Here is a 13,481-nt window from a genome sequence, read left to right as displayed (position 1 = left end):
TTGGTACAGAAACGCTGGCTATAAAAAGCAAAATTAGGGCACCTTGGCACCCAGTTGGAGCAAATAGTTTCAGTGATGTAATAAGATACTCTGGCACATTCTGGCTGCTAGAAAGGGTGTGTAGAAATTCAGGTGTGCCCCTGCTGATGTGATTTTTCTGTCAGGACCTTGCAAAATGGAAAGATCGTCGAAAAAGTTACACTTCAGATCTGCAGAAGAAAAAAGAAGAGAGGGAAGAAATTGAAAAGCAGGCACTTGAGAAGTCTGAGAGAAGCTCTAAGACGTTTAAGGAAATGCTGCAGGACAGGTAATATTGCTGAATGCACCTCGGTTGTAACAGGGTTGGAGACGCCAGTGTTATAAATAGGTATTTTGTGTAAGTGTAGTGTGACATAAGTGTCCACCAATATTCAACTTTAATCAAATATGCAAAGAAACATTTAAGATTTTGGTCTGCAGTGAAAAAACAAAGCATTGTTGAAATAGTGACTTAGAGTAACAAAATAAATGAGGACTTAAAATAGGTGTTCATTATTTCTTCTCTTACATTGCGCATTCACATGCAGAATTGGATGGTGTTGGCTATGTTGGGTGCAGGAAATACACTGCTTTATACTCTTAAGTGAATTAAGGAATGAGATCTTCCAATAAAATCAGCTTACTTTTAACTAAATTGTGTAAAACATAACAAAGTTCTTTTTCATGTTTAATAGTGCAATTCATTATATTTTAAAGAAAGTTTTAATAAACATAATTGTGTGTGTTTTACTTACTCTTTGCATTGCAGCGTAACAGTATAAAGGTTAAATTTAAACTTTCCTGTAAAGCATTCATTATTCTGTGAAATATTAGGATATTTACAGGTCGAAGAAAAGGAAAATATGCTTTTAGAATCATATCAAAAAGGAAATACACTATCAGGTGAAATGAAACAAACCTGCTTTCTGCCCTAAAGGCGAATGATAAGCAGTTTCATTCATTTGGATGCAATTCAGTTAGCTTGGGAGGTGGGTATTCCTTTCTAAATGTGAGAGATGAGGGTGTTTCATGAACCTTCCCATAAATACGAATGGTGACTTTTAATCCCTAATAATTGTTCTGGCAAGTTCTGTCAAGCTATATGAAATCATACACTAGTTTGATCTCCACAAAAGCCTGGGTCTTTTGTAATCTTTTATTTTTACTAAATTATTATAAATTTTTGCAGGAAAATATCCTCACAAGGCTGCCAATTAATCCACAACTTTGGAAGGTTCAAGTTAGTTGTCAGTCATGATATTTACAGTGTTTTAATTTTGAAAGTTATAAGCTTGTGGATAAAATTTTGTGAATAATCCTTTATTAAAATTTCCTTGTTTCATTAAAAATCTCTTTACAATTAATATCCCAGTGAAGTATTTGAGAACCTTTTTAATTAAAGAAGTCAAGTTATTATTCTTTCTTGGTTGGGACATTAAAGATAATTATATACATCTTGCTGGGCGTGGTGGCTCACGCCTGTAATCCCAGCACTTTGGGAGGCCAAGATGGGTGGATCACAAGGTCAGGAGTTTGAGAGGTCAGGAGTTTGGCCAATGTATTGAAACCTTGTCTCTACTAAAAATACAAAAAAAATTAGCCGGCCATGGTGGTGTATGCCTGTAATCCCAGCTACTTGGGAGGCTGAGGCAGGAGAATTGCTTGAACCCGGGAGATGGAGGTTGCAGGTGAGCCGAGATCACGCCACTGCCCTCCAGTCTGGGCAACAGAGTGAGACTCAGTCTCAAAAGAAAAAAAAAAAAAAGAAAAAAAGAAAAAAAGTTATATGTGTCTTTATGCTCTGTAAGTGTTGTATTGATTCTTGTGTGAGGTTAGCAGCTTTTTATTCCCAGTCCATTTCATCTGTTGATTACTCTCTTACCACCTCTCTGAGTCAAATGCGTATCTTTGTGGTGATGGTGCATTTCTTTCTGCTAAGGGAATCCCAAAATCAAAAGTCTACAGTTCCTTCGAGAAGAAGAATGTATTCTTTTGATGATGTGCTGGATGAAGAAAAGCGACCCCCTACACTGACTGTGTCAGAAGCAAGTTACCGGAGTGAGAGAGTAGAAGAGAAGGGAACAACTTATCCTTCAGAAATTCTCAAAGAAGATTCTACAACTTTTGCAAAAAGAGAGAACAGTGTAACAACTGAAATTCGGCTTCCTTCTCAAAGTCCTGTGGAAGAACAACGCCCAGCCTCTTTGTCTTCTCTGCGTTCACTGAGCACACAAATGGAGTCGACTCGTGTTTCAGCTTCTCTCCCCAGAAGTTACCAGAAAACTGATACAGTCAGGTTAACATCTGTGGTCACACCAAGACCTTTTGGCTCTCAGACAAGGGGAATCTCATCACTCCCCAGATCTTACACGGTAAAAAATGTTCTCAGTTCATTTAGTCTATTCTGAAGAGCAAAATGTTGGTGAACTTGTGCAGAGGTTGGGGTTACATCAACTTTATGTATAAACTGTACATGCCATATATAATGACGTTTTATTTTATGCCAGTTTAGATGCAATGGAAACTTAATGCTTAAGATAGATCAATTATACAGAATTTACTAAACTTTAAATTATGTGAAAGTATGGCTGATACATTTTAAAGAATGAAGAAGATATATTCTAAGGCAGAGTATTATTTTATAATGTCATTTTTTTAGATGTACCTTTTCTAAAGTATTAGGTTGAAAAGTATGAAGTTGTCAGTATGATTGTTCTTCTTGACCTATAAAACAGCATTTCATGTAGTTTAGCCTAGAGATTTTCAGGTGCTTATGTACACATTTCTGCTTTTTTCAGATTTCTCACTTTATCAGCTTGAATGTCTTACTGTTTATATGTATGCATTTCTATTAATATCAGGATTTTGAAGGATGTAGAATATTGCGGCATTTTTTTTCTGAGAATGAAGTGGTACCATATCCGACAATGAGTGTGCTAATCTGAATTATGTGAAAGGAAGCAACACAGTGCTAAGATTAATGTTCAAATTCTTTTTAGCTCTGCTAATGTAGAATCCTAAACTCTAAAAGGGTATAAAAAATTGGATATTCGGGGTGAGAGAAGCCTACCTAAACTAATTGGGAAACTCCTGACCATTATATAAAGGAAAATGTAGACATATTTGACATTATAAGAATTTCATGGCAGACTTCCTTAATATAGTCAAAAGACAATATATAGACTCAGAAAAATATTATTAAAATGTATGATAGATAAAGAGTTAGTATCTCTAAGATAGAAAATGCTTCTACAAATTGGTAAGCAAACACACTAGCAAAATGAATATAGAAAAGTAGTGGCCAGTTCAAGGGAGAAGGGATTCAAATGGCTGGTAACAAAGCACAAAGAAGTATGTTCAGCTTCCCTGGAGCAAGAATGAGACGTATAACTTTTTACCCATCGGCGTGATATAGACTTAAAACATTGAAAATGTCTAGTGTTGGCAAGGATGCTGAGAAACAGATGTTCTCATACATTACTTCTGGAGTGTGTTGCTACAATTATTTTTAGAAACTATATATATATATATATATAAAACTTTTGCTCCAACAAGCCTACTTTTGGAAATCTGTGCTATAAAAATAGAAGTTCCAATTATAAAGAGATATGGATATTTGTTGCAGTAGTTTTGGAAGTGACAGAACATTTCAAACAACTTTAAATGCACATCAAATGAATAAATTGTTGATGTCCATACTATGGAATATTCAGCAAGTAAAGGGACTGGTTTGGAGTTCTATCTGTTGACCTGGAGTGATCAGCAGATAGAACACCAAGGCCTTTTGGCTCTCAGCAAAGGGGAATCTCATCACTCCCCAGATCTTACATGGTAAAACATGTTCTCAGTTCATTTAGTCTGTTCTGAAGAGCAAAATGTTGGTGAGCTTGTGCAGAGGTTAGAGTTACACCATCTTGATGTGTAAACTGCACATAACACATGTATATATGGCAAATTTTTTTTTTTACGCCAGTTTAGATTCAGTGGAAATTTAATGCTTAAGATGTTTGCTTGGAGTAAACAAGCAAAGCAAATTTCAGAAGTTTGTATGTGATATGAATGCTTTTTCTGAAACAATTTCCCCCACTACATGTGTGTTTATCTATCGGTGTGAAAGAACTCAGCCCAAGCGTTTAGTAATAGTTATGTTACTGTGGGTGGTATGCTATTTTAGTTTTAAAAAATTAATAAACAACTTTTAAAAACAGAAATAAAGGTAACAGAATATCAAGTTTAAAATGATATTTTCTTATTTAGATGGATGATGCTTGGAAGTATAATGGAAATGTTGAAGACATTAAGAGAACTCCAAACAATGTGGCCAGCACCCCTGCACCAAACTCGGATGCAAGCCAACTGGCTTCAAGCTCATCTAGCCAGAGAGAGGCAGCAGCAACAGAAGAAGATGTGACAAGGCAGTCCTCTCCTACATCCCCCTTCTCATCTCTTTCCCAAGACCAGGCTGCCACTTCTAAAGCCACACTGTCTTCCACATCTGGTCTTGATTTAATGTCCGAATCTGGAGAAGGGGAAATCTCCCCCCAAAGAGAAGTCTCACGATCCCAGGTGAGTTTGGGAAAGTTCTTTATCACCTGTGGCTCAGACACTTACGCATTTAAATCTGGAAACCATGTCTCAAACGTCAAACCTCTAGGTGTTAATCTGGGCTGAAAATGTGCAAAATGACATTCTGGTTTACTCTGAACAGATCTTGGAGGAAGTAGGTGTCTTTCCACTCTGAGTGCATAGATCCAGATAACACTTGTGATGTGAGTGTGTGGAGACTTTGTGCACCAGTCTCCTTTGGAGATTTGGCTGGTGTTTTCTCTGTATGCCACGTTTCAGTAGTGGTTGCCTTGTACTGCTAGTGCCCAGTAGTCCCAGGTTTCAGGTACAGTAGTCACTCTGAAGGTTTTAGATGCAGATCTAGTGTATATATGGGTGACAGAAGCCCTTTCCCAGGGAACTTAACTGGCCACAAGGAAAAACTGATGCACATGATAGGTGCTGGCCTCTAGGTACATGGCATTTCTTTTTCGATAATTTTAACCTTCTAGTGACTTTTAGTACTATTTTATACTTTAGAATATCTATAATTTTCGATGTTTCCTTATCTCCGAATGGGACTATGGAGGCTTAGTTATAATATGACAATTGTATTCCACAACATTTGGAGTCCAAACAAAATATACCATCAGATGAAGAATGACATGTGTAGTTTTTCCTACTTAAATTTCTAATAGATGACTTCTGAGAGAATGATTAGGTAGTAAATGTTCTTTGTAGCCTACCTGTAAAACATGCCCAAAGTCTTTGGATAACAGAAAACTTCTCTCAGAAAAATTCTTGCTAAGCATTTTGATAGTTGTATGAACCCCTTAGCATGGAGGAGCTTTTGTGGTTCTTTGGCTTGGTTTAGTATTCTTTGTTGCCCTGAAAAACATTAATTGTGTATTATATACATTAAGTGGGTGTGTATATATGACTTGTCCTAAGTTATATTAGTATTTGTGTGTATATGTGTGTGTGTATATATGTATATATGACTTGTCCTAAGTTAGATTAGTGTGTGTGTGTGTGTGTGTGTGTGTGTATGTATATATGACTTGTCCTAAGTTATATTAATGAAATAACTTGATGTGAAATAATTTGGCATTGCATATTTATTATTATTGAGTTTTTATTTGTTTGGGAAAACTTAAAACATTTAAACTTTCTTTTCTGGTCATAAGGTACTATGTGCTTGAGAAAATTTGGAAATGCAGGAAAGTATAAATAATTTAAATCGCTGACAATTCCATCATTTAGAGATAATCACTGTTAACATCTAGGTATATTTCTTTTTTTTTTTTTTCTGCATGCATATTTACAGACATATATCTAAAAACAATTTCTTCAGCTTGCTGAAATAATGAGTTGTAAATTATCATTACATTTTTTAAGGAATTGGAAATATATAATTAGCTTCCTAAGTCTCAGTGGAGGAGAACAATAGCCTGTATTATACTTGGGGAACATAAGGTACCAGTGGATGAATAATAAAAGCAGAAGCAAAGTGCCTTTTCTTTCACGGATTTGTATGTTTGCCTTTACCTTTTTCAAACAGCAAATTCAACAAAACGGCCTGAATCACGTGCTGCACGCTGGGTGTTGGTGCCTTTCTCAGGGTGGCAGCTGACTAACTGCAACTGTGGATTAAGGAAAAGAGGCTAAGTGTGGTGCGTGGGTGTGTCTCAGGTTATTGCAACTCAGAGGGAGCTTCAATTAATGTGGCACTGTTTCAGGTTTCATCATTAATGGATTTATACTTCTTTGTTCACAAACCTGAGATGGTATTCCACCAAGAAAAATTAGGCTTGATTTGATAAGTGAAGCCATTGGAATTCTTTAATGTAGATATAATTCATATGGTGACTTACATATCTCTGATGCTTGGCGTGTCCTTTTCTGCACCACTAGGGCAGTAGCTTCTATAGCATGCCCTTGCCTTTGTCTCAGAAGGAGCTTACTGACTTGAGAGAAGGATGTGAATGTGTGTGACAGCTGCTGATCAATTTGTAAAGGGCCTGTGCAACACTCCCCCAAACTCCATTCAGACACTATAACTCTAGGTGTTCAGAGGACAGCAAAATCAAGAGTAGCTTGTGGCTGATCATCTAAATGTTTCAGTAGCTCTTCAGTAGCTCTGTGGAAGAATGTTCTTCAGGTCATTTTTCTCTTTCATACCTTGGACTTTTACTGGCACTGTCCTTTCGTCTCTTCCTCCAGACTCCCCCATTGATGTTATTCTTTTCTTTTTCTTTTTTTTTTTTTTGAGATAGGATCTTGCTGTGTTGCCCAGGCTGTAGTGCAGTGGCATGATCATGGCTTATTGCAGCCTTAACCTCCTGGACTCAAGCAATCCTCCCACCATAGCCTCTTGAGTAGCTGGGACTGTAGGCACATGCCACGACGCCCGGCTAATTTTTGTATTTTTTTGTAGAGACGGGCTTTCGCCATGTTGCCCAGGCTGCTCTCGAACTCCTAGGCCTGATCCACCCATCTTGGCCTCGAAAAGTGCTGGGATTACAGGTGTTAGCCATTACGCCCAGCTGATGTTATTCTTTTCTATCTTGGCTTCCACTATGCTAATTCAGGCCCTTTTCCTATCAGTGCAAATGGTCACAGGTGTTAGTACATGCTACACAAGACTGGCATCAGATTAACTTGCCTGATGCCAGGTTGGACTCAGTAATTTCTCTGCTCCAAAGCCTCTAGTGGCACTGTGTGGTTTGCTGAATGAAGTTTGTGGCGCTCAGGGAAGCAGTGATATCTCTCACGCCCTTTGTAGCACAGTCACAGCTGATGTTAGCGTGCTTACTATGTACCAACCAGGCTTCTCAGGGCAGTATCTTAGTTAATCCTCACAGCAGCCCTGTGAAGTAATCAACAATCCGAATGTGGACTGTCATGATTACCCCTATTTTAGAAACATAAAACCTGAGGCATGGCATAGGCATGTTACTTGTCCAAGGCCATACAGGGTACCAAGTGGAGTCAGGGTTTGAATCCAGGCAGTCTGACTCAGGATTTAGTATCATGTTATGCTATCATGCTATGTCCTGGGAAAGAGAGATGATTCACCGGCATAAGGCTGCTTACTTTTTCTTGGATACATCATGTACTTTTTGGAGCACATCACTGCTCCCCCATTTGAAGATGCTTATTTCCCACATCTATGCCTTTTGAGGTCCTATTGTTCCTCAAAAGCCCAGGAGGACCACTTCGTTCTTGAATCAAGATATCACCCCTCCCCCATTGGAATCAAACTTCTTACCCTTGAAAAGTTTCACTCACTGAATTCTTCCTTGTCCCATGTAGTTACCTGTTCCTCCTTCACTGGTATTCTTTGTACATTCTTACACGTAATTGACCCTTAAGTTTTACTGACTTGAACTGCATTCAAAGCCTTGATTACTAGGCTGAAGTATGAACTTGATCCGGCAGGTAATCTAGAGTCCTTATCGGTTCTTTAGTGTGGGAATTTTAAGATTAAGGAATGTAAGCACTATGGTGTTCCCTAGAGTTATTTTAGGAAAGCTAAGTTGCTGCATGCCATAAAGTAGAAAAATCATAATGAAGGGAAGAACTTAATATGGTCTTATTTAAAATCTGCCGATAGGAATTTCCTTTTCACCCTCATAGCTGAGCTGGGGGTTTTGTCCCTTGCTGTTCTTTTTGCCCCATTTCTTTTCTTGTGGTTTTGCTTTTTTCTCTACCTTTCTTGCCAATCTGGGCTGCCAAACTCATTCTGGAGGTGACCCCAGACAGGGAAGAGGGAGTGTGACCCCTGAGGTCCTTCATCCCCTTCCATCTGCCATGCAGATGTGGTTTTCATGATTCTCCCCAAAGTTGGTCTTGCTTACAAGTTTCTGTTTTATTTTCTGTCCTTTCAGAGCTCTATTTTTTTTTTTTTTTTTTTTTTTTTTGAGATGGAGTCTTGCTTTGTCACCCAGGCTGGAGTGCAGTGGCGTGATCTCAGCTCACTGTAAGCTCTGCCTCCCAGGTTCATGCCATTCTGCTGCCTCAGCTTCCCCAGCAGCTGGGACTACAGGCACCCGCCACCACGCCTGGCTAATTTTTTTGTATTTTTAGTGGAAACAGGGTTTCACCGTGTTAGCCAGGATGGTCTCGATTTCCTGACCTTGTGATCCGCCCACCTCGGCCTCCCAAAGTGCTGGGATTACAGGCACGAGCCACCATGCCCAGCCTCAGAGCTCTATATTTTTAAGCCCTCTACAAATCTTCTTTCTAGAACCTCTGCTCCAGACTTTTTAAGGCAGTAACCCCCAAACGGGATGACACGTATGGAAGAAAGGAAGCTTTCTGCATGTCCATTTCCTGATCTCAACCCTATGATTACTGCCCCTTTAGATATAGTAGCCAGAACTTCCCTTATCATAGCTTCATACGGTGCATTTTGCTTGCTTCTCACCTTCATTAGGACCTGCTCTCCATGAGGGTAGAATACAACCCTACCTTTCTTACTGTCAGTGCAGTGCCTGCATCTGTACATGTTTGCTGAATGCTGACCGAATTTTCTTGGCTTCAGAGCTAAGTATGTGAGAATTAAATGGGATTTTCTTTAATTGATCCAGAAACTGCTTAGCCAGCATGTGTATTATGTTTAACATTTGCTTCCATTGGAAAAAGAAAAAGAAGGCCATTACTGGGCATCAGTCATGTGTGCCTTGACACCTTTTAAATGTTTCATTTAATCATCTCAATAACCCTGCAAAGTAGGTGTATTATCCCATTTTTACCAGTGAAGTACATGAGATTTGAAAGTTATGTAACCTGCCCCAGGCTGGTGAAATGCCTACACCACAACTGTAATTTATCTGATGTTAAAGTTTTTTGAAATACGACAGGCTTGCGTTTGAGGACTGCCTTATGTATAGTTAAGAGACCACATTTTGACTTATTTGGACTTTGCTGTGTCTTTAGAATTTTAGAGCCACTGGGAACTGAAATGTCTTTTGGTCTATAAAGATAAAATCATCCTTGAAACCATTTTGAGGAAAGGTGGTATTACATGTTTATTGAAACTTACCAGAACTGAAATGTAGAGTTTGAAATCTTCCAAGTAGGGCAGTAAGGAGCTACCAGCAATTTAAAAATGGAGTGTGATATAATAGCGTGTTCTATAACTAAAGTTCTGGCAGCTGTGTGGACAATGAACAAAATAAGGGCTGGAGGCAAGAGAACCACTTAGGAGGGGTAACCACAGGAGTTTAGGAGAGATCATGGCCTGAACCAAGATGATAACACAAGGGAAGGTGGCAAAGATGGGATGATTCAAGATGGATTGTGGACTTGACAGAACCTTGTAAAATGCAAATGTGTATGGTGGAGAGTAGGGGTACAGGGATTGTTGTGTGGCATTCGACTGGGGAACAGTTAGGGGAAAGAAGGAGAAAGAGGCCCCAAAAGAATCCAATGTTTCTAACTTGGGCACCTGATGAGCTATTGATGCAATTAACCAAAATATGAGAAACAAGAGGCGCAAGAACAGGTTTAGGAGGAAGATAATGAGTTCAATTTTTGAATTGTTGGACTTAGACATCGGAGGCATGGCAGTGAATGAGGTTGCTCACAAAAGCATGTAGTCGAAGAGGTTGGAGACTAAGGAACAAATAACACAATGAAAAGAAGAGAAAAAAGAGGAACATGCTAATGAACTGAGAAGTGGCAAGAGACATGGGAAAAAAGGCTGCAGAAAGCAAGATAATAGGTGACTTTCGAAGACTGTTTCCTAGAAAGCAAGAATAGTGGGCAGTGCCTGAAGGGTTGAAGACTCAAGATGTTATTTGGTAGGTAGAAGATAATCTTGGAATGGGATGAGGACAGTGGTGGGCGTATTATAGAAACACTACCTGCCACAGTGGGATGAAGGAAGGAGAGATGGAGAAGGATTTAGAGAGGAAGACCAAGATTTGAGGGCTACTCACTTCATTTTCTCATTCCAGTAAGACTCAGAAAGAAAGACACTAAAGAACTATATGTACACAGATTCAAAGATTATAGATTTCCTCTGATATTCCTGATTTTACAGTCCAGATTTACTTTAAGGTTAACTTTATCAACTAAGTAGGCTTTCCTTAACACATTTGTCTAATAGGAAAAATTCGAGAAGTGTAGCTTTTCGATTTGTTGTTAAGATTGGCCCTGTTTTTTTTTTTTTAATTAAATTCTATCTATGTTGACATGAAAATCTTAATTCAACAAATTTAGCAGAAATAAGAGTTACCATTGGGACTCCAGAACCTCCTCATGTTTTTGTTTAAAAATGTAGAGTCTTGTACTTCTGTTTCATCAGTCTGACAGTTGTTGGGGCAATCTGAACTTTCAGTGGATACGTCTGCTCAAGTTATACCTAATTTGAGGGAAATTTTTTATCTTATATGCTGAGATGATAGTAGACAACTGCCTTATCTTTTCTGGCATGAACAACTGAAACCACTTGGATGGTTCATTATCAGTCTTCAGGAATCTAGGTTTCCCCCAATAATTTGTATTCCTGTTCCATCCAGTTCAAAGATGATTCTGTCATCATTATCTTCTGAAGCTTGGATTCTTTGTAGGATACTCACTTGGCATATACCTTGCAAGGAAAAATAAGGAAGTTGAAATCCTTCCTGAAATCACTGTTGAACAATTTATACTTGAATGTAATTATAGATATGTTCACTTGCAAGAAGTTTCAGGAATAATTTGCTATAAGAACTGGGGGTTGGACATAGATGCCTCGAGACTGCCGTGAGGGGAAGGCTACACAAGTGGGGCTCTGAAACTCTTACTTTGAAACCACAGCCACCCACTTTAATCCTTTCTGTATAGTGGTTTGGAAAGAGGTGGTCTGCGTAAGACTTTGATTTGAAAGTAGGCTACTTAAAACCAAAATTAAAAAGCAGTATTTTTATGAAAGAGAAGGCTTTACCAGGCCCAGTGACATGCCTGTGGTCACCTGGTTAATGACAAATATGCACCTGTAATTGCCCATGTGGTCCTCTCCTCTTTGCCTGCATTGTGTCTCAAGGACTGACACAACACTTTGCCTGGCTGTAGCCACAGGGACGCTGTCCTTCCTGTTAACTCTTTCAAAGAGGAGGAGGTTATCTGCCCTTTTATTAATATTTAAGATGTTTAAATAGTGATTTCTTTATTTCTGAGGTAAGTACAATCCTTCATGAGATAGTATTTCCAATCTAATATAACAGTGAGACATTTTCCTCTAGGGCTTAAGCTCATTCTCTGTGATCCTATATTTGGTAGAAAAGGATAATGTTCACTTGCCATCTCCAACAACATATTCTTTATGTAGTTTGAGAGTGTTTATTAAGACTCCATCCTGTCTTTTATTCTTCAAGCTATAAATCATCAGTGTTTTGAATGTGTAACCCATGATTTGTCTCTTTGTCTGTCTTCCTTATATAGCAAATAGATTCTGCACTTTAATTGGCTCTAAGTCAGATTTTTTTTTGTAAGTGTGGTGAAGATGACCACTCATTTTCACCGAGTCATCTCTAACTTAAGTGTATGGTGGTTTTGGCTGAGGAGTAGAACCAACCAGTAGTTTTTGCTATTCTTAGCAGAATTTTATTATATTCTTCAGATTGGCATTCATGAGGTGGCTATTAACGAGTGTTATGACTACATCTGCATTTCCATGTTTAAACTGCTTTACAAAGAGCTTTCTGCTGAAAGCTAAAAATCCCATACCCACTGAAAAATCAACAATTAGTTTTTGAGAGCAAGAATCATCCCTAATTTATCTTTATTTCCCAAAGTGCTAAGTATTGTGTTTTTTTTATACAGAGTAAACAATAAATGTATGTCAAATGGTTGAATGAGTGAAATGTCGTAATACTTCTGCTTGTCCATATAGTGTAGTGAATTCTTGATCCTTTGTTTATTCAGTGCCTTCCTTCAAATTCTTGTGTACTTAGTCCATTTAATGTTACTATAACAGAATACCTGAGACTGAGTAATTTATAAAGAAAAGAGGAGGTTTAGTTGGCTCATGGTTCTGGTGGCTGGAAAGTCCAAGAGCATGGCACCAACATCTGCTTGGCTTCAGGTGAGCACCATGTGCTGTGTCACAACATGGTGGAAAAGCAGATAGGCAAATGGTGTGTGCAGAGACCCAACACAAGGCAACCTCACTTTATAACAACCTGCTCTTGTGGTAACTAATTCAGTCCTGCTAGAGTGAGAACTTACTCCCATGAGACTGCGTTCATTCCTTCATGAGGGCAGTCCTTCATGACCCAAACACCTGTTAAAGGTAACACTTTCCAGCACTACCACATTGGCAATTAAATTTTAACATGAGTTTTGGTGGCGACAAATCACATCCACACCATAGTACGTACTATCCTAATATTTCTCAGAATATTGCTACTTGTTTTATGGGTAAAAAACCTTAGGCAGAAAGCTTTATGAATTGCCCAGTTGGTTCCTGGGTTAGGTTTAACTGCCAAGTTAAAATGGAGAATTGGTAGGTCTTTTCCTGGAAAGTAAAAACAGGTTTAGGAAGAATTGTAACAGGTAAGTCTAAGTTTTTTTGTGATTAGGAAACAAAGCTGAAACACTGGTCTCATAAGTTCATATTAAAATCTATTTGTTGCTTCCTCAAAACAAAATATGTAAATTACAAGAGAAATTAAGGTTTGCACAGACATAGTATACTATAAAACTTGAAACATTTGGTTTAGAAAATAATTTAAGTTCCCTGGAATTTAGGATTTGTAGTGTAGTATAGTGATAGCAATGGGAATAATTATACCTTTAGTCCAAGAGGTTATTTGGGGGCTTATGAGCTGATGTTATTTTGAAGAAGTCATGGACTGTAGCTCAGAATGTGTCAATAGGGACACTCTTGGTATCTTAGGGAGTAATTCCTTACAGGTGACATAGTTCTG

At 38.4% G+C, this 13,481-nt stretch overlaps 1 protein-coding gene across 2 annotated transcripts in view; it reads left to right on the top strand.

The window, feature by feature from the left end:
* Positions 1–13,481, top strand: part of LMO7 (LIM domain 7) — a 249,361-nt gene that overhangs the window by 209,256 nt on the left and 26,624 nt on the right. For both annotated transcript variants that reach the window (XM_011972003.1, XM_011972002.1), the window contains 3 exons: positions 165–307; positions 1,958–2,390; positions 4,276–4,584. In XM_011972003.1, the coding sequence (XP_011827393.1) occupies positions 165–307; positions 1,958–2,390; positions 4,276–4,584 (885 nt within the window). The remainder of the gene's footprint in view (positions 1–164; positions 308–1,957; positions 2,391–4,275; positions 4,585–13,481) is intronic.

Source organism: Mandrillus leucophaeus, unplaced genomic scaffold (genome assembly GCF_000951045.1).
Source record: "Mandrillus leucophaeus isolate KB7577 unplaced genomic scaffold, Mleu.le_1.0 Scaffold126, whole genome shotgun sequence".
Lineage (NCBI taxonomy): Eukaryota > Metazoa > Chordata > Mammalia > Primates > Cercopithecidae > Mandrillus > Mandrillus leucophaeus.
This window is presented reverse-complemented; position numbering and strand designations above follow the sequence as displayed.